General features: G+C 38.0%; 1 protein-coding gene across 2 annotated transcripts in view; it reads right to left on the bottom strand.

The window, feature by feature from the left end:
* The window catches only part of SACS (sacsin molecular chaperone), a 57,523-nt gene that overhangs the window by 17,149 nt on the left and 20,409 nt on the right, over positions 1-19,965 (bottom strand). Inside the window, exons 1-8 of one of the 2 annotated variants that reach the window (XM_015627691.3) lie at positions 16,997-17,079; positions 16,632-16,782; positions 14,033-14,120; positions 11,006-11,091; positions 8,525-8,636; positions 7,261-7,407; positions 4,420-5,902; positions 1,363-1,454 (exon numbers count right to left, since the gene is read on the bottom strand). In XM_015627691.3, the coding sequence (XP_015483177.1) occupies positions 1,363-1,454; positions 4,420-5,902; positions 7,261-7,407; positions 8,525-8,636; positions 11,006-11,091; positions 14,033-14,120; positions 16,632-16,782; positions 16,997-16,998 (2,161 nt within the window). In that variant the 5' untranslated portion in view covers positions 16,999-17,079. Of the gene's footprint in view, positions 1-1,362; positions 1,455-4,419; positions 5,903-7,260; positions 7,408-8,524; positions 8,637-11,005; positions 11,092-14,032; positions 14,121-16,631; positions 16,783-16,996; positions 17,080-19,965 lie in introns of those variants that run through there. The other variant, XM_015627684.3, reaches the window with a different exon arrangement.

Below are 19,965 nucleotides of genomic sequence, written 5' to 3'. Positions count from 1 at the left end.
TCATTACTTTCAACACTTTACATTCTCTTTAAAAACAGTACTGAGGGAAATTAACAGTAGAGAAAAAAAATTAAACCAAGGATATTCTACTGCATCAACAGACACAACACACATCATCTAACATGCTGATAGGACTTTGAAAATTCTGCTTTTTAAAATAAAGGTTTTCTTTATAATACTTTCAAACTTGATGTCCTTCATACTCAGTTAAAGTCCCAGATTTAATGTACTTGATACATTTTATATTAAATATTTACATGTTTTACTCTACACAAAAAGTCAATTATTTTAATTTTTTCATAGATGCTTTACCATAGTTTAAAAATTTATGATCTTGCTTCAGGATTACCTTGTTTTTCTTTTGTTTTTGATAATGAAAGAATGATCAAAACATGGAGAAAGGAGGAGCTTTAGAACTCAAGAAAAAGAATAGTAAGGAGGAAAGATTTAAAGGACTGAAGGGGAGAAAAGGTCAAAACACAGAAGAAATAGACACTAAATGACATTGAAGAACAGCTTACTTTTAAATAGTAATAGTATATGATGAGCTAACAAGTGATTTTATTTGGGAATTGTGTTTACATGAAAATATTTCTGAGATTTAGGCTTCAAATTTATCAATCAAATGATTGATTACCACACAAGGGTGGAAAGGTAAGTGCAGACAAACTCTGAGGAGAACAGAAACCAGAATAAAATTAATTGTGAAGACAGTTAAACATAGAGGTACCTTCTCTATAGATAAAACAAACTCCCTTACCATGTCTTTTGATCATGATTGGGAATATTTCAGTAGGTCCACACTGACACAACCATAAATGATGAATTAAGAATCAAGAAACTTATGACAAAATTATTTGATCTACAATATGCTTGAGGCTAGATACTTAAACTGATCTAATCGGGTTTAAAAGAAATATACTGAAGTACATTTCTTGCAATTAATGAAATAAAGTACATGCACTTGCAATTCTGAGTTAAAAGATGATCCACAATACTAAAACCATGACACACCTATTGCATATGCAAATACTATAAATATAAAACAGAATTAAGAGTGTCTTAGGTGGAAGAATGCTACATGAATAAAATTCTTCACCCTTGAATACATTTTACTAAACGAGTCTCTATAATTTCATCACAAATTTTCATCCTTCTTTGTGTCTTTGTTAATTTATAATTTTCATTTGTGTCATTTCCCATCCACACAAGTCTATCATATCTTAATGGTCTGGTTTTTTTTTAGATGACTGTCTTATTTATGGGAACTCAACTTCAAGAGCCATTACTTTAAATTTGGGTTTACAGCTAATCTGTTTGAATCACTGTAAGTTCTGTAAGAGAATACAAAAGACACATTACCTCGACTTTTGGCAGCTTCTTTCAACGCAGCAAGGACCTCAGGCTTCAGGTCATCAGAGAGTAACCTTCCCTCCAGGCCAGGAAAGAGTGATCTAGCCACAAAAGCAGAGGGAAAAAAAAAAAAAAAAAGGCCCCAACACTTTAGCAAAGCCTTATTTATTTATATTACTGTATAGTCATTAATAGCATGATAATCATCATGGTAGAACAGTAGCATGGACAGCCATCATGTGCATATGCAGAGCAGGGCTTTCAGTGGGCATTTTCTGACAAATAAAAAAGTTATACATTTAGAGGAAGAGAGTAGTAAAAGTAATTTTTCCTACTCTTCTTTCAACTACTCTTCTTTTCAATCCAGGTCCAAGCAAGTTTTCTTTGATAGAAAAACTGGGATTAAAAAACTATTCTCACTATTTGTACTTAGGAAAAAAAAAAAAAAAAAATAAAGTTAAAATAGCACCTGCCATTCTATGTCTCTTAAAATTCAGTTTGAAAAGTTTATATAAAATACAACACATAATTCTAGAATGTCACACAGATCTGTGGATTTGAAAAGATCTACAGATTTCAGAAGATCTGCAGTCAATACTTAGAATTATTGTGCCAAGAGTCAGTCTCATCCTCCCCTTCTCTTACTTTGGCACTTGAAACTAAATCAGTTTTCAGGGCTTTGGTCTTTGTGGAATCAAAAATAAATACCCAGTGTAGTTCTGATTGCAGGTGTGTTCATTAGACATAAATCAACACAGAATCCTGTTCCTCCACAATTAGCAAAAAGAAAATTTCTAAGAGCTTATTTTACCTTCTTAGCAGGCTTCAAATCTGAATAAGAGCATATCTCCTAAATTGAAGGGGTTTTGAAACATCTAACATACATAATTTATCATACTTAAAGATTTAGAATTAAAGATGCTTGTTGTAGGCAAGAATAGAGGCAAAGAAAACGTTGCTACTTCAAACTTCTGTTTCATCACAGCTAGCAAGGAGATTTATGCCTGTTATAATATGCTTTTTCATCAGTTTTACGAGACTAATCAAACCAGGTCCATTACCAGTGGAACATGAACTGAATAAGAACTACTGGTACCCTTAAGTTTCAAAAAATGTGACTTATGACTAGTCTGAAGCAGGACTCAGACTAGTCTAATTAGACTAGTCTAGCCTAATTAGTCAGGGCTAATTTGTTAGTCTCATCATGAGAATGTTTTCTGTATTAGTATGCTGGCTTAACCTCTGGAAGGATTAACAAAGTGAAAGAACAAAAGATAAATCATCTCATGAAAGATGCTAAAAAACATATTTTTTTAAGAAAAAGACGTTAGAATGATAGGCTCTGCATAGCTTTAATCCTCTGATAAATAACCTGAATTGTTTAGAGCAAGAAAAGATTAAGAGTTTATGATTATGGGTTTAAATTTATGGAGCTCCTGGACTGGGTCCAGCAGAGGGCTGCAACGATGCTTAAGGCATTGGAACATCTCTCTTATGAGGAAAGGCTGAGGGAGCTGGGCCTCATCAGCCTCAAGAGGAGACAACTGAGAGGGGACCTAATCCATGTCTGTATGTGTCTGAAGGGAGGGTGTCAAGAGGGTGGAGACAAGCTCTTTTTTCTGGCGCCAAGAATTCAGGCAATAGCACAGGAGTGAATGAGCAGAAACTGATGCACAGGAAGTTCCAGCTGAACATGAAGAAGAACTTCTTTTCTGTGCAATGACCTAGTACTGAAATAAGTACTGATTGTTCAGAGAGGCTACAGAGTCTCTCTCATTAGAGATACTCAAGAACCATCTGGACACAATCCTGTGCCATTTGCTCTGGGATGGCCCTGCTTGATCGGGGAGGTTGGACCAAAATAACCCCCTGTGGCTCCTTCCAACCTGACCCATTCCATAATTTTGTTTAGAATAGAGCAGAAAAAGAACAGCAGCAGGCTTGAAGATGTGCAAACTGTTTTCAAGAAACATGGGAAGAAAAGTTACTTGCATCCAACTGCTTTTCTTTAAGATTGGCTATCTATATGTATATTCAAAACACTTTATTTGACCTCATTTGAAGCACTTTTTACCTTAGTAATACCCATATGGGCACACTCCAACCCACCTCTACTTCCCTTTTAAACAGTCCACAGATATGTAAAAAACATACACCAAGTGTCACGTTCTCTCAGGTTGAGAGTCTGGAAATTAGTGGAACTCTGAGGCAAAGGAGAAGGAGGGATCACTGTAATCATGCATAGAGGTAGCACTTTGTAAGGGGAAACAGTAAGACATCTGGTGTGTCTGGGTGACTTCCAGCCTTATGTCTTTAGACATTGTGTGCAGAATAGTCCAGATTTAACAAGTATTTAATATGTGCATAATCCAGTACAGACATAAAAAGCAGTAGTCATGCTTTCTCCACAGGGACTCCAAGCTCATTTATTCCAGCTAGCCTGCTCTTTGCTATCCCCTCCCCAGAGTCAGTGCAAGCTCTTTTGGCTGATGAAATGAGAAACAAATTGGAGCACTGATGCAGCTGGGAAATAAGCAAGGGAAAAAAAACTAATTGAAGAGGGACTGGAAAGAACAAAGGGAGAGCAGATGTGAAAAACAGCTCATCATAGTGTCTGCTTACTTCTTGAAACCAGCTTACTGAAATTAAGTGTTGTGATAAAAAAAAAAAAAAGCCAGATGCAATCTCAAGCCTTAAATTTAATAAAAACTCTTATCATCACCTAATTTAATGAACTTCCTAGTATGCATGTTTCTAATTTCCTCGTATTTGTAATTCCAAGAAGAAAATAAACTGGAAATGTACCCTAAGGTATTCTCTGAAAGAATCACACAATTCTTTTATAAAGGGTTAATGGAAAATAGGTATCTAACTTTTCAAATGAGACATATGCACACAGACATATACATGTATAGAAACTTGAGTTCTATCTATGCCTTATTTCATCACAGGCTGCTGCATACCTTGTTTGTTGACAAGCACAGTCTGAAGCTCTGTTTTAACATGTAAATTAAAAAAAAAATCTAATAAAAAACCTCCCCACAGTATTACAAATATTAAGCATACCTGGGATATTCTTCTGAGGTTATATAAACTACATCCTGCTCTGAGACAGATGAGGAAAAAGGAATAAATTTCCCATTCTGTAAAGGCAAAAGCTCCAATCCAATCAGTTCACTGTAGACTCCATCAGAAAGCACAAATTCTAAAAGATGAAGCTTTTCTTCAGCAGGTCCACTGTGTCCAGATTTCCTTAGCACTTGACGCACTAGAGCAGGAGTCACTTTTTTCACAGCTTTAGCAGTAGAAATAGTAAGATGCACTGCACTAGCAATATTTGCTGGTACCTTGGCAATCTGCTTCCCTGAATTCTGGAGGTAGTTGAGAACAGACTGTGTGTACTCCAAACTCTCATCCATTTCAGAAAAGTGAACCTGTTCCACATTTATCCACTGATTACTCACTGAGTAAATAACTGTGTGCTGGAGCAGGTCTTTAAAGAGAGGTACTACAATTGGTTTCCAGGGTACCCTGATTTTGTTCTCATCAGGCCATAACCTATAAATTCTTTCAGGTGACAATGGAAAATCTGAATTCTTCTCAGTCTCCATTCGTTTGATAGCTTCCAAAATAAGGGTGGTATATGCCTTAGGCACTATATTAACCACAAGAAGATCATTCCACAATGCTGCTGGATCTCTCCACTGGTCCAGCTCTCGCCATTTGATACTCCTCCTATTGTCTGTGAGACCAAAGAAACCACTAACATGAACTGGAAGTCCAGTTTTGCTTTCTTCGCCTGGAGGCAAAGGCAGAAAACAAAATGCTCTTCCGGAAAAGTCTGCTACAGCTCCGTTTTCCTCCTCGTTAGTTGCTAAAGACATGGCTATTCCAATAGTAGGAACAAATTTCAAGTCATCAGCTAAACCATCCAGTTCTGTACACATTCCTCGACCACCCACACAGTTACACACTAACCATGATGTTTTCTGTGCGTCCTTAACACTCTCATCCTCTACAACTATATTTACATGGTATGTCACACATGTTACGCTATTGCTTGGAACTCCCTTACAATACTGATTTATTGCAGTTCCCAGAATTTTGATAGAATTGGGTCTTTCGTGTTTCAAGGCCTTGTTCTCACTGGCAGTTACTCTAAAAACCAGCCTCTCTGTTCCATCAGCTTCCCGAACGTGCAATGAAACATCCTGAACACTCTTCAGGAAAAGCAACACTGTGTCCGCATCTGCTCTGAAGGATTCAAACAGCTCCAAAACCTTCTGTTTGTCGTAAACATTGCTGCTGAGTTGGGAAGGCTGCAGACGAAGTGGGAAACGAAAAAAAGTACCAGGAAAATTTCCATTCTTAAAGGTTTCCTTAGTGCTGCCAAATACACCAATGAAAGGTGCAAATTGGTCTGTAAGCTCATTTATTTCCTTGCTATCTTCTTTTAGATTCCAACACTGGCCCGACTCATGAGGTCCAAAGAGGGTTTGATGGGGATCAAGCATTCCAATCTGGTCACCGCTGAAGATGCTAGGGACATCTGTATACATGAAAAGCAATAATTATTAATAATCCTACAACAACATACTTTAAAAATACAGTGTTAAGGAAAAAATTTTAAAAGGGTAAAAATAAAATATTCTGAAACTGTGATGAACTGAGTACAATCCCCAGGGAAATGGCCTGAGACACCATCCCTGGAGGTATTTAAAAGGCATGCAGATGTGTGACCCTTAGGGATATGGCTTAGTAGTGGACTTGGTACCATTAGGCTTATGGTTGGACTCAATGTTCTCAAACGTTTTTTCCCAACCTACTTGATTCTATGATTCTGATAACGTAATTCAGTGCTTACCAAGAGGGAAGAAACAAGCACACACCTGTTCTGCAACTGAATATATAAATACTCATTCAACCATTTGAATTCCAGCAGTGAGCAACAGGAAGTACAATTTCTTTCAACTACATACTTCTATGTTTCCAGTACTTTTAAGGAAAAAACCCAAAGTAATTTACTATGTGTGTGTTCTACTAGATTCATACTTTGCAGATCTTGAAGGCTGGCAAACAGTAATTCTGTACATTTAAAAGCACAAATTCACAGAATTATCAAACCACTGAATGCACTAATTTTATTCATGCTCAGCTAGGTAAAATATTGTTAAAAATATCATGTGTCTTACAAATTCACTTTGCAAGGTAAAAATTTTTATTTCAGAAAAAATTTGCCTCTTATCCTGCACTATTATAACTGTGGAGACTGTAAGCATTATTTATGCTTCTTCTGTACCACAATAAAACATTCTAGGAGAATAACAGATTTCAAGACTGAGTATTACAAGCTTGCAAAACAGTATGTACTACCTCTTTCAAGTGTAAATGTGCATATACTTCCATTACATAATATATTTTCTAGCAATAAATAAAAATCACTCCTTATTATACAAAAAACCTGCAGAAGACTTTCAGTCTACTGAGTAGAATTTTCCCACTTCTACTTGGATACCTACCCTATATTATAAGCCTCTATAAAATGAGCAGCAGTGTATAAATATATAAATAAATACCAGTATATAAATATATTTACTGGTATAAATACCATATATATTTATATGTAACTATATAAATAAAATACCAGTGTGAAGGAATGTGTGAAATCAATATAAAGGACTAAGTATATAATGATGCTAACAGAACAATCTTCTTCAAAAACTATCAAAATAAAATAGATACCTTATAAGATTAGAAAAAAAAATAGGAATGCTTCATAAAAAAATCTAACCATGGACTCATTTTAAAACACACTATAGAGAAAATATCAAATGTTTGTGAATATCTAAGGTAATTTAACTATTTAAAACTTCAACTTTTTCTTTTTAAAATAACTACTAAGTTTACCTGTTATATGATAAACTGAATTAAAGCCAATTCCAAATCTTCCAACTTTCAGGGGATCATCTTTCTTCCTACTTCTTGCTATTTCCTGTATACCATGCCAGTCCTCAGGGGTGAAAATTGCATCATTGTATGCATAAAATGCTGGCCCTATAATAAACAGGCAAGAGTTAAAAAGATGACAGAAGAAGAAAATTATTTAATGTTCAAAATTTCTAAGAAATTAACTCACAGACCTGAGAAAGCATGTCTTTGAAGTACATGCATGTGCAATTTTAATGGGGAAGCTATGACTCTAAGATGACATAAAATTATGCCTGGTAATGAAAGAAAAGCAAAATGCAAAAGCAAGGAGATGAATTTACCTCTGCAAATGGTACTCAGATTTATATTCTGATGTATTATTTAACTCTTACATCCACATTTTTAAAGAATGCTTCTGAAAAATTGAACAAAAAGCAGGAAACAACAAAACTTCTGAAAGAAGTGTCATGTGGCACAAGGCGTAAACTCAATCTGTTCCGACTATCAAAAAGATGTTTGAAAAATGTACTAGTCACAATCTAAAGATACCTCCACTGGAAGAGAATATAAGGCAAGATAAAACAATAACTTATGTCTAGAAAGTAAGATAGACAGATCCACATTAGAAGACATAATAAGGCTGATTAACAACCGAAAAAAGCTGGAAGAAAGCAGTGGATCATCCACCATTGCAACTTCAAATTACAACTGAATGCCTTTCAGGATGACTATGCAAACTAATTTTAAAAATAGTATTAATAATAATAATACTTTTTAATACATAATTGACCTTTATCTCACAAAGCCACAGTAAATTATGTAAAAACCTTAAAGTTTCAAGAAATTTGTAGGACATTGACAACACGGAGCAAAGCTGGGTGTAAGGTCAAGAGAAAAAAGGATGGGGAAGAAAACTGAACTGCCTGGAGAATGCTGAAGTGTAAAGGGCAAAGGTCATCTTTACATCAAAAACTGGTGTGCTGGCTTGGTCCTCATGGTAGCTGGGGGCTGTGTTTTGGATTTGTGCTGGAAATAATGACAATAACACAGGGCTGTTTTAGTTATCATTGAGCAGGGCTTATGCAGAACCAAGGCCTTTTCTGCTTCTCATGTGGCCCAAACAGGGAGTGGGCTGGGGCTGCTAAGGAGTTGAGAGGGGACATGGCCAGGACAGCCATCCCCAGACGATGTATTCAATGTGTATTGAAGAATAATGGCCAAATTTAATTTAACTTACACTTACCCTGATATTGTGCCATGTCCTTTGACCATAACGTTTCTGTTCCATACTGAGTTTCATCATATAGAAACCTAACCTCCGTGGCACCAGCATCTTCTGCATTCTGTATCAGTTCCTGAGGCAGACAAAATAAATCAAAACAAAGTGTAATGCAGTAATACATATTCTAGTAATAGCTTTTGAACTTAAACAGTAGAAAATAACAAGCAATTGTCTCAAGTGTAATTGTTTTCTTATGTTTCAACCAAAACAGCTTTATCCACTTGACCTTCATAAGAATAGGTATCCTTGTAAAACAAATATTCAGACAAATACTATAAATATGATTTGAACTTGGAGCTAAAATACCATACAAAAGCAGTCACAAAGCTGAGAAATAAGTTATTAAACTGTTACTACTACATTATCCTGAATCAGAGCTGTAGAAGTCTCAAAACAAGTCAAATGTGAGAAGAATTTTAGATTTATCAAAGTGTATTAGCTAAATCCTCACAAACAGTTGTACAACAACACCGAGGCAACCATTCACAAAAGGATAATGCACAGCACTCTTCCTTACATCAACTGAATTAGGTTCAAGGTAACATTTCACAGTATGAACCAACCAATCCTGGGCCATAGTGCTCACATTTCTAACAAGGGCTGCAAAACAGCTCTGACCAGTAACTCCCTAAGTCATGAACCGACAGAGCAGCAGCCCTGTAGAATGAAACTCACAGACTGGAAAGAGGCTTATTTTAAGACTGCTACTACTATTTGTTAAATAGTAGTAGCAGTGGTGAGAGCTACAGAAAAGTCAAATGTCAGTAAACCAGGTCTGTAAACATGAGCATTAATAAAATACGCCTATCCAGTCCCGTTTTCATCAACAGTAGACACGTAAGCATGATTATAAATACCTACAGGATTACAGCCTCACACAATGGTCTATTTACACTGAATCACCACAGTGTACCAGGGCTCCAGACACATAAACACGTGTGTATGTTTATGTGGGTGTGTGCAAGCTTGGCATAAGCAAGTATTTCAGTTCAATTGAAAAGCAACGTCGATACACCACATGCAATGTATTCATACACTTCACTCTCATTCAGTTATACATAAAAGACTTCATAGAAAGATGAAATTGTACTTAAAAAATGCATCAACTAGCAGCAAGTATTTCAGATTAGGTTACATCCAAGTACACTGCTGAGACTAAAATAAGCTCACTGTTAATATCTAGTTCCAAAATTATAACCCTTTTATTTTGCAGTTTTTGACAGTATGGTCAGTCTATAATGCATATTATGTTGTCCCTTCTACACAGTTTTGAAGTATTATGAAATAGCAAGAAATATACCTACAGTTAAGCATAAATAACAAATGTTTAAAGAATTACAAGACATTTATATGCAGTTCTTCTTCTAAAAGAACAATCGTGACAGTCCTTCACGAAGACACAGTAAGCCCAAAGTTTCCAGAAATATTAAATACTAGGTTTGGCAATCATCGTGAAGTCAGACTTGCATTCATGCTGTGGCACACAGGGTAGCTGCTACGTTCAGCTGTAACAGCATTGTATCTGAAGAATCAAAACACTGAAATAAATTTTAAGGTATCAGCAAAATTCCTGGTAGTAATCTCTCTCTAACAATCTGTTAACCCTAAATTGTAAACTATGAAAATAGCACAATTTCTACTTTTAGATTTACTTATCTGATTTCTAAGGAAATTTTTTCTTCATGCCAGAATGAAAGTTTGGGTTTTAAATGTTGAGGAGATCTGAACCCTTCTTATTTCAAATGAATTTTACAGATGCAACTAGTACTGAGAAATAATAAAAATGTAAACATTTTTATTATTATCATCATCCTACAAACACTGCTCAGAACATACCCAGGAGGCAATTTGCCAAAACAGTTGAAGATATGCTTATCTTGGGCTTCCCCACTAAGCATAATCAGCTTCTAGTTCCATGGTTGCAAACAACATAACATACATAAGGATCTGCCATCATCTATCAACATTTGTATTTGTGTGTTTTGTATGCGTGCATGTATAGACAGATAAGATGTATCTGTATCAAATCCCGTTAGTTAGAACCTAGTATTCCCATACACTAAGGAAATTAAGTTCCTACCACCCATGTAATGATGCATCCTGCATGAGAAGTTTAAGTTCCAACTAATCACCCCAGAATGCTCTAAAAAAAAAAAAAAGAAATCAAACTGCCATTTTCAAGCATTAGCACAGGAAGTTATGATAAATGACACAATTCATCATCTACTAAGCAAACTCAGAAAAACAAACAAAGAAACAAAAAACCACATAAAGCACACAACTCACTTCGCCTTGTCCACAGAAATGGAAATGGAAACATATCTTCTAGAATACAGTGAATATAAGATAAACAACCACAAGATTTGCTGGGAAGTGTTAAACTTTGGCATTATGTCATGCATATTAAATGACATATAAAAATACTATTTATTTATTGTCTACCTTAAGAATCTGTCCTCCTTCTGGGTATCTTCTTAATATGTCCTTTAGAAAATCAACAAGTGGTGGAGTTGTTTGTCCAAAACGACCTAAAAACAAACAAACGGGAAAAAAAACTGTATTATGCTGCTATGCACTTAATTTCAGATTTTAAAAAAATACTAAACAATTACTGAAAACAATAATTTCTTTAAATTAACTGAAGGCCTATTATTGTAAAATCTTGTCTTTTCAGAATCAACTGTGAAAATACTACATTATAAATCTTTTAATTAAAAAGGCGAAATAGCAGTCTTGGTGTTGAAGTCAACAAGCTGCTTCATATCTAGATGAAATAAATTTGGAGTCTAAGTCTTTACAACCATTATACCACAATTCCAAGTACATGATGTTCAAAAGTAGCAACTTCTAAAAGACTGCTTCCTTCTAAGTAACAGGCCTGTATTCCAGGGCAGCAGTGGCTCTAACTCTTTTACAAGCAGTGATTACCCCCACTGACAGCTACACACACAGGCACAGAAGAGTTTCACTCTTATGTTTGGCTGTAATGGCTTCCTGTTCTGACATACTCTGGGCATGGACCTGGTGCCAGCTTTGGGGTTGCCAGGGCCTAATGCTGGAGGGAAAAGAGTCCCAGCATTATGAACATCTGCTCCAAGAGAAAAAGTCTATCACAAAATGAAAGGTTCAATACTCTTAATTTCAAACTCCAGTCCGAGACTAAAGGGCAGCTCCCTAAACCAAAACTCTAAAACATGTGCTTCAAACAAATTAGCAATGATGCAATCCTCACATGGAAAAAAGACCCTAATGATACCCCATCAAAAGCTTCCTTCTAAAATTATTAACAAGTAATTATTCTCTCCCTCTCCTCTGAATATACATGTATTTACGAAGCAGACAGACTCAAACACATGTATTATGTATATTCTGGATTAAAACATTCAAATGAGAAAGCAAAGTGGAAAAAAGTGGAAAAATAGAAGAGTTCTATTTGCTGAGAAAGCATCAAGTAAAATCATCAAATATTTTGACTATAAAATATTTTTGTGCCACTTTATTTACGGTAACTTAATAGCATTAATGAAAAATTAAGCAAGAAATTCCAACTGACAACTGAATGTGTGAAGTATTTAATAACTTCTGTTATTCTTGCAGTATACAGAAGTATTTGAAAGTCAATATGCAATATATATACCTGCAACATAAGGTGAACTGATAACAGAAATTATCTAAAATAAAGAAACTGATCTTCTCTAAGATGGACAGATAGGTGGAAGTGTTTAAACAACACATTTCATGCACCATGGGAACCACCACAAAAACAAACAAGTAACTTTGAAGTGATAGGAATGAAGACAGACTGTTCTCTTTCAGAGCAGAGGTCAATGTATGTCACAACAATTACTCTGGCTATAGGCTAAACTGATTTTTCTTGAGTATGAGAGCTAGTCATATTTGGTACCACAAATTTCAAGGAGAAACTTGTTCTACCATAAAGGCAGTCAAGCACTTAGGAGCCCAGAAAGTCTGTGCAATCTCCATCTTCTTTCCAAGTCCAACCAGATCAACACTCAAGTGACCTGGCCTGACCTCAGAGCTGCCCACACTCTGAGCAGCAGGCTGGAGTAAAAACCTCCTGTTGTCCCTTCCAACATGAATTATTTTGTGATCATATAAAAAGATCATGCATTATTTGATAGACACCAGCAATGAATGAACACAAAGAGTACATGGATAATCTTCAGAGTACTTCAGCAACCCATGTGTTTGGTCCTACTGACTATAAACTATAAACAAGTTAGAAATTCAGAGCATTTCTTCATTCACTCGCTGTAAGGAAAAATCTCTGAGCTGGAAGATTACAGAATGAACACAAAAGGCTGATACTAAAGCCTTTCAGATGTTTTAGATTGACTTACATCAGAACTGTAGACCAGGAAAGGTTAAGCATTTTATCTAGACATAGACTGCTTACAGTGACATCTCTTAGAAAATCTCCAACCCTAGGCACAAAAATACAGCAACAGTTTTCTTTCCCATGAAAGATTTCTTAGGGCCACTACACATTATTACCTATACACTTGCATGACAGAAAATAAGACTTTTTATTTAGTCTACCACAGCCTACACACAGCATAACATCAGAGCAAGCAGTCAAGGGCAACAGAAAGAAAAATGTTTGATGTCATAGAACCATGAGGCCATTTTCATAGGTGTTTTCTAACCACTTCAGGTTCTAGAGAATGTGAACATGAACTTCTGCCTAATATACAAACTTCCCTCTGTCACTAAAAATCCATAATGCCTTGAACAGGCTAAGAAATACAATGTTTTGTGAGACCAAATAAAATAGCTGCATGAAAAGAAGGGTTTCTCTCTTCATCATGCCATTTCATTAGCATTTACTTCACTGCCTTACAATAAAGTTATTGTAAGAAGAATATTAGTGCTAGCAGCCAAATAAAATAATCATGACAGATTTTCATTCGACCATTTCTGATGATATTCAGTTATCAAGATACCATATGAAAAGATACACCTTCAGTTTTTTTTAATAAAAATGTAAATAATAGATAGAATCAAAAGAAAACCAAACTGTCAAAGAAAAAAAACTAAAAAGAACAGAAGAAATCCAGAAATTTTCACCACTGTTATAATTTTTTACATGGTGGTTACTGAAAATATATCCTTTCAGTATCTAAATTGCTTTCAAGTATCCAGCTTATTTTATATGAGACAAAGCAGCTACAACACTACTGAAAGGCAAATCTTATTGATTCTAAAGCATAGCAATAACCAAAATTCCACACATTATATCACAGGAAAAAAAATAAACACCAAGGCACTTAAAAAGAGAAGTTTAATTTTTTTTAGAGCAGAATGAAAAGAACAAGTGACAAACCTAAGACTTACATGAAAAATAATTGCTTCCCATTTAAAGAAGATAAAAATTTCCATTAACTCCATATTGCATCAGAAAATGCTTTGAGCTTCTAGTTTATAAGCAGAGACAAATATTTTTCATACCTCCTCCTTTCAACCCTTTTGGCTGAAGCTCTAAAAAAACTTGATTTTGAGACTTCTGAAGATCCACAATCTTGATACCATCAGACAACTGAAGGAAAAAATAAGACAGATCTTGGTCAGAAATTTTGGTTTGATAATAACAACACCAAAAGAAGTCAGGTGGAAGAAATGTCTGTAGAAGCATACTAAGAGCAATCCATGGCCTCATTTCTACAATTGAAAAAGTTTTGTATTCAGGGAAGTTCTGGAAGCATAAAACTAAAGCAGTTTTTGTTCCAAGGTGCATTCCCACAAAAAAAATTAGCATATACAGGAAGTATACTCCACAAGTACATCTGGGTATGCAATTTCATAGGGGGCTTAAACTAAACAGTATCAGCTCGAAGCAGCTGGCAAGACACTGCATAGAGACAAAAGTGTGCCAAAGAATCACCCCTGAAGAATTCGACCACCTCATCCTCCATTACCTCTACATGCAGACCCATCACAGCATGATCAAGGCTGAAGAGACCACTGAAAGTCACCTAATCCAACCTCCAGTGCCTCACATCATAGAGAAACTGAGGCAAACTAAGCAACACATTCCTTAGCAGCCTCTGGGAAAACTATTAAGTAATCATAACACATAAAGGTTTTGTTGCAATTCTAGTTTATATGATGTGTGTCTGGAAGACTCATATACGACATATGCTGCACGCAACAACAAATGCAGAATTAGAAAGCCACTGCACTCATTAGAAACTATATTAAAATATAATTATGCAAAATTATTATATTAGTCTCAGTTTATGTTAGATTTTAGGACTACTTCCTCACTTTGATGGTAAAAACAAATCATTAGAAAGCAGTCAGTGTTAACACAGACATAGATGATTATAATCTAACTACATTTAATAAAACACAGCCCTAGTCCAGAGTATGTAAACATTATTTAACAACACTAGTAAGAAAAAAAACTTACATTATTTTTTACTTACACCAGTTTTAAATAGTGATTAAACAGCAGTGGGTTTATCGTAAAACTGCAGAAATATTGTACTTGACTTTAACTTTCTCAAGACATAAAATTGGGTGTAACTACTCTGAAATCATTAAAATATTTATCACTAAAATATAAAGCAATACACATAACCCATCACCAAGCATGAAAGGGATAGAATAACCAAATATCAGCAACATGTTGTACAACAGTTCTCATGGGAAAAAAAATTATTTACAGATGGATATTCCACAACTCAGAAAATTAAAAAATCATTTGATCCCAATAAACAGGAGTTTGAAAATTTATAAAGGATTTTCAAATTTGCTACACTACAGAATAAATATTCCCATATATATTCTAGTTTATTATTAAAAAAGAACCACGAACAAACAGAATAGCAACTACAGTCTCCTTACTGACTGTTCCCTGCAAAGTCAGCCAGTCTTTACTTCCATGCGATAGAAAGCGATACTGTCTGTCCTCCAAAACAGGAAGGCCTGGTGAGAACAAAATCAAGGACACACAAAACCAGGCAAGAAAACAGAAGATAAACTACACAGGCAGTTTGCTTCAAACCTGAGCCCTCAAAGACTACTTGTGTTGCCCAGGTTCTTAAAAGCTTCCTGAGCAGTACAACCAACTTTCCCTATATCGTAGAATGGTTTGGGTTGGAATGGGACATTTGAGGACCATGTAGTTCAACTCCCCCTCCTACCATTGCCATAAACAGGAAATAGATTGGGTCTCTCAAAGCTCCATCCAACCTGATCATCACCATTTCCAGTCATGGGGAATCTACAACTTCTCTGGGTAACTTGTTTCAGTGTCTGATTACCCTCATCCTAAAAAATTTCTTCTTTGTGCCCAATCTAAACTTCTTCTGGTTTAAAGCCATTGTCTCTTTTCCTATCACTTCAGGCCTTGGCAGAAAGCAGCTTTCCATGTTTCTTAAAAGCTCCCATTATATAGAAAGGTCACAATAAGGTTTCATTAGAACCCTCTCTTCTCTACACCTCTGCAAATCCCTTTGCCCTATTTAACATTAATTTCCAACCTCCTCTCTCTCCCTTCTTTCTTCTACTCATCCCATCCCACCAGATCTCCAGGTTCCCATTTCCCAGGAGCGCAGCTAGAAGCACTCGAAGCAGTACTGAAAGACTGACAGCAGGCTGATGACTTCAAATGAACAAGGTCATTCTTTTGACTCTCTCCTGCGCCCAGACCTCAATTTTTAACTTGTAACTTTCATCTCACTGTGATACCAACTCTGCTCTTGAAACTGGCCAGAAAGGCAGGAGGGCAGAACAAACACACCAGCGCTCTCGGGTGAATTTCTGCTCTCCCCAACATCTCCCCAAAGAAATTAGGATAAAACACACAGAGAACTTCAGGGAAAGGAAAAAAAAAAAAAAAAAAAAAAAAAAAGGCACAAAAACTCAGATGATAAAAGCTGGCACCATCAAGAGCGGTGTGAGGGTCGTCCAAACGACCTCCGTGCTTCCCACGAGAGGAGCACCTAAGGACACGCACCCACCGCGCTGCCCAGGCAGGACACAAGCCCCGGGGCGGGGATTCCCCTCAGCTCCGCGGCGATGCCGCCGCCCCGCCCGCCCTCACCTCTCTGCCGCGGTGCCACAGGCGCTGCTGGGCGGGGGGCAGCCCGGCCTCCGCGTCGATCCGCCTCTTCACGTCCCGCACGGCCGCGGACGGCGGCAGCTCGAAGGTCCTGCAGCCCAGGCAGTCATGGAGGACGGTCACCCGGGCCAGCCTGCGGCAACACGACACACACCAGATGAGAAAAGGCTCGTCGACGCCGCTCGCTTCCCCCTCGGGCACCGCGGAGGCCCGAGACGGGCGGCGGAGCCCTCAGGGTGCAGCGATGGGCAGGCGGGTGCCTGTCCCGTTCTCCGAGGGGAAGCGGCGGAGCCGATGCCGCAGCCTGCCCGCCCAGCCCAACCCAGCCCGGCCCGGCCCGAACTCACATCCCGCCGCCGCGGCACACAAAGCCCCGCTATCCGCCCCGCCAGCGGCGCTCCCCGCACGGGGAAGGGGTGGGGCTGCGCCGCCCGGAGGTCCGCGCCGCCGAGGAGGCGGAGGAGGAGGCGGGAGCGGTGGAAGTGCCGCCCTAAGAGCGGCGGCCGTGGCTGCGGAGGGGCGGCGGGGGCCCGGGCGGCCCCTCAGCCTCGGAGGCCTTTCCTGGCTCCCCGGGGCCCTCGAGCGAGAGAGCTCGGGCGCCTGGGGCGAGGCAGAAGCCGCAGCTTCGCATGGCCGGCGTGAGCCGTGACTGAGGGTGAGATCTAGAGGTGGAACCGCAGGCACATCCCTCCTTCGGCAGGGAAGCACGCTGGTGTTTCACGTAATCCACAGCATTCAGGCATCACTGTATGGAACACACGTAGTTACAGCCTTTAAACTTCATTCTTTGTCAGGGATGCAAAACACAGAAGGACACATACCTTTTCTGCTCTCTGTCGGAGAGCCTGTCAGAGGTCACACATCCTGCCCTATCTCCAAGGGTGGATGTAAGTCCTCATACCATTCAAGACTTACGGAAAGTGCTCTCGCTCCTGAAAGGTGAGTCTTAGCCTGTCTGTGATGCCAGTGAGTTGAGAGGGCACTTCGAGAAACTTATGGAGGGGCCAGCAGGACGTCTGCTGTTGATCGTGTACAAAGTTCTGCACCCGGACCGTGGGCTGTGCATCAGTGAGGGGCTGAACAGCAGCCCTGCTCCAAAGGAGCTGGGCAATACCAGGCTTTGCAGATCAAGGGAAGTGAGTCTCTGCTCAGTGCTGATGAGGCTGGGTCTCAGATACCGTGAGCAGAACAGCGCTGTTTGAGCTTGCTTCGTTCCTAGGCAGAGGGTTACTGACATGATCAGAGGCCCAAAGCACATGGCCTACAAGGAGTATGTGAGGGGAGTTAGGTTGATTAGTCTGAGGATGAGGAGACCATAGGGTGCAGTATGGCAACATCCTGCATATACCTGAAGGGCAGCTTCAAAGGCCATGGAACTGAGTTCTTCTAAATAGTGCAAGACTAACAAGGAGCAATGGAACAGACTGTAGGTTGGGAGCTTCACGTGAAACAGCACGGAAAATCCTGCTGCTAGCAGAGGAGCTGTCTAGAGGTTCAGGTCTGACCTGAAACAATACTGAGCCTTGTGCTTTGTGCAAAAATATGGACTACAGACCTCCAGCCAATGGTTCCACTTCATTCCTCAGTTCCAGTCCATAATTAAACTAAAAACATTTAAGACCTTGCTCAGTGACAGGGAGCTAAAACTGATGCTTGGCAGCCAAAGGCAACAGAGTTTCTGTGGAAGGGGAAGAAGACACAATGAACCTTTGCAGAAAATGTATCAAGCTAAGAAAAAAAATAAGCCCACTAAAATTGATAGAAGGCTGAAAAACCACAAAGATCAGGTGGATCAGGATCCAACATGGTACCTAAGTAGATAGATACCAGTGCTACAACGAGATTACCAGTGCTACAACAACTGATTTTATTCATCAGCAATATTTGTATATTGAATTCTATAGGATCATAAAAAAAAATTGAAAATATTGTGGGTCTGATCATGCTTTCACCAGAAACAATACAAAAACAATTTTAACATAAGCAAGATGTCTCTCTTTGCTTTGGTTTAGGACTTTGTTAATTTTTCTATCATTTGTCCTTTCAACTTTCCATTTTGTTACATTCCCTTCAGAGTTCATCATCACAGAATTTTTCCTATGTCCAAAAGAATGAGAAGGTTGCTTTCTAATCTGTTAATGTTTATCTTTTTATTTCTTAATACCTGCAGAAGGGACACAAATGAGAGTGACTGGGCAAAATGGAAGGAGTTGAAACCCTATGCATTTCCATCCATATTAGCTCCGAAAATACTCTCCAGACCAATTGTGAACCACCAAGCTGCACTGGCAAAACCCAATTATTCTTCTTTGCTTAGGATCACAGAGGTGATTTAACATCTTATGAAGCACTCACAATTGTTTGAATGGGACCCTGGAGAGGAACAAAGCTGTCTCAAGTAACAGCCACCCCTCCTTGTGAAGCTTCTTAAATGGTGGGACACATTCAGGGCCATGGACCATCCTGCTATCAGTCCCAGGCTGAAGTTCACCACCTTATGTCACATCACGTGACAATACTCACAAATTATGTCCTGTGATGATTTAACATTAATGTTAGAGGAAAAACACTTCGTGTATCACAGATTCTGTCTAGTATGTGACCTCTTAGTAGAAGGGAAGAGTTGGGAAGAACTGGTAATACAAAAGTGGAACCTTTCAAGGTTCTGGACAAAGGATTTAGACTCTTGAGCTATTGGAAATTAGCCATGGCTGTTCTCACAAATTCTTTACTGTTCTTACTTTTTCTTCACATCTAAATAAAAATATCCTAGAAATTTATGATACGCAAATCACACTGACTGACTGGAAAAAATAAATAAATAAAAGAGCACATCTTCCAGCTTGCAGATTTTTGCAACAACAAAAATAAGTTTTAAAATCTCACCTATTTGTAAACAGAGCTTGGAAGCTGGATAATCCTAGCAAAGTTCAAGGTATCACGTACAAATTTGTTATGTGAAACTACTAAAAATGATTTTACATGACAATGTTAAAAAAAAAAAAATTGACCTTACCTGCTAGGAATTTTTTTGCTATCCATGGTAATAAAAATGAAAAAAGAAGCAATCAACTTTTACATATAAAATGGTTGGGTCTGGTTTGAGAGCTTTTTAGTATTATATATAGAATTTTCTATGCTAACAGTTTTATAACCTCTTTTCCAAGCAGAACAGCATTTAGATTTAAAAATACATGTGGAAAATTCTCCTGTGGCTATAAATAAATTCTGTTTGGTTCAGAATGAAGTCATATAACCCATACAAGAAGGGACTGCAATAAAAATAATTTTTTAAAAATTTAACAGTCTCTGCAAT

Source organism: Parus major, chromosome 1 (genome assembly GCF_001522545.3).
Source record: "Parus major isolate Abel chromosome 1, Parus_major1.1, whole genome shotgun sequence".
Classification (NCBI taxonomy): domain Eukaryota; kingdom Metazoa; phylum Chordata; class Aves; order Passeriformes; family Paridae; genus Parus; species Parus major.
The sequence above is the reverse complement of the archived record's forward strand: the minus strand, read 5'-3'. Positions and strand labels throughout refer to the sequence as shown.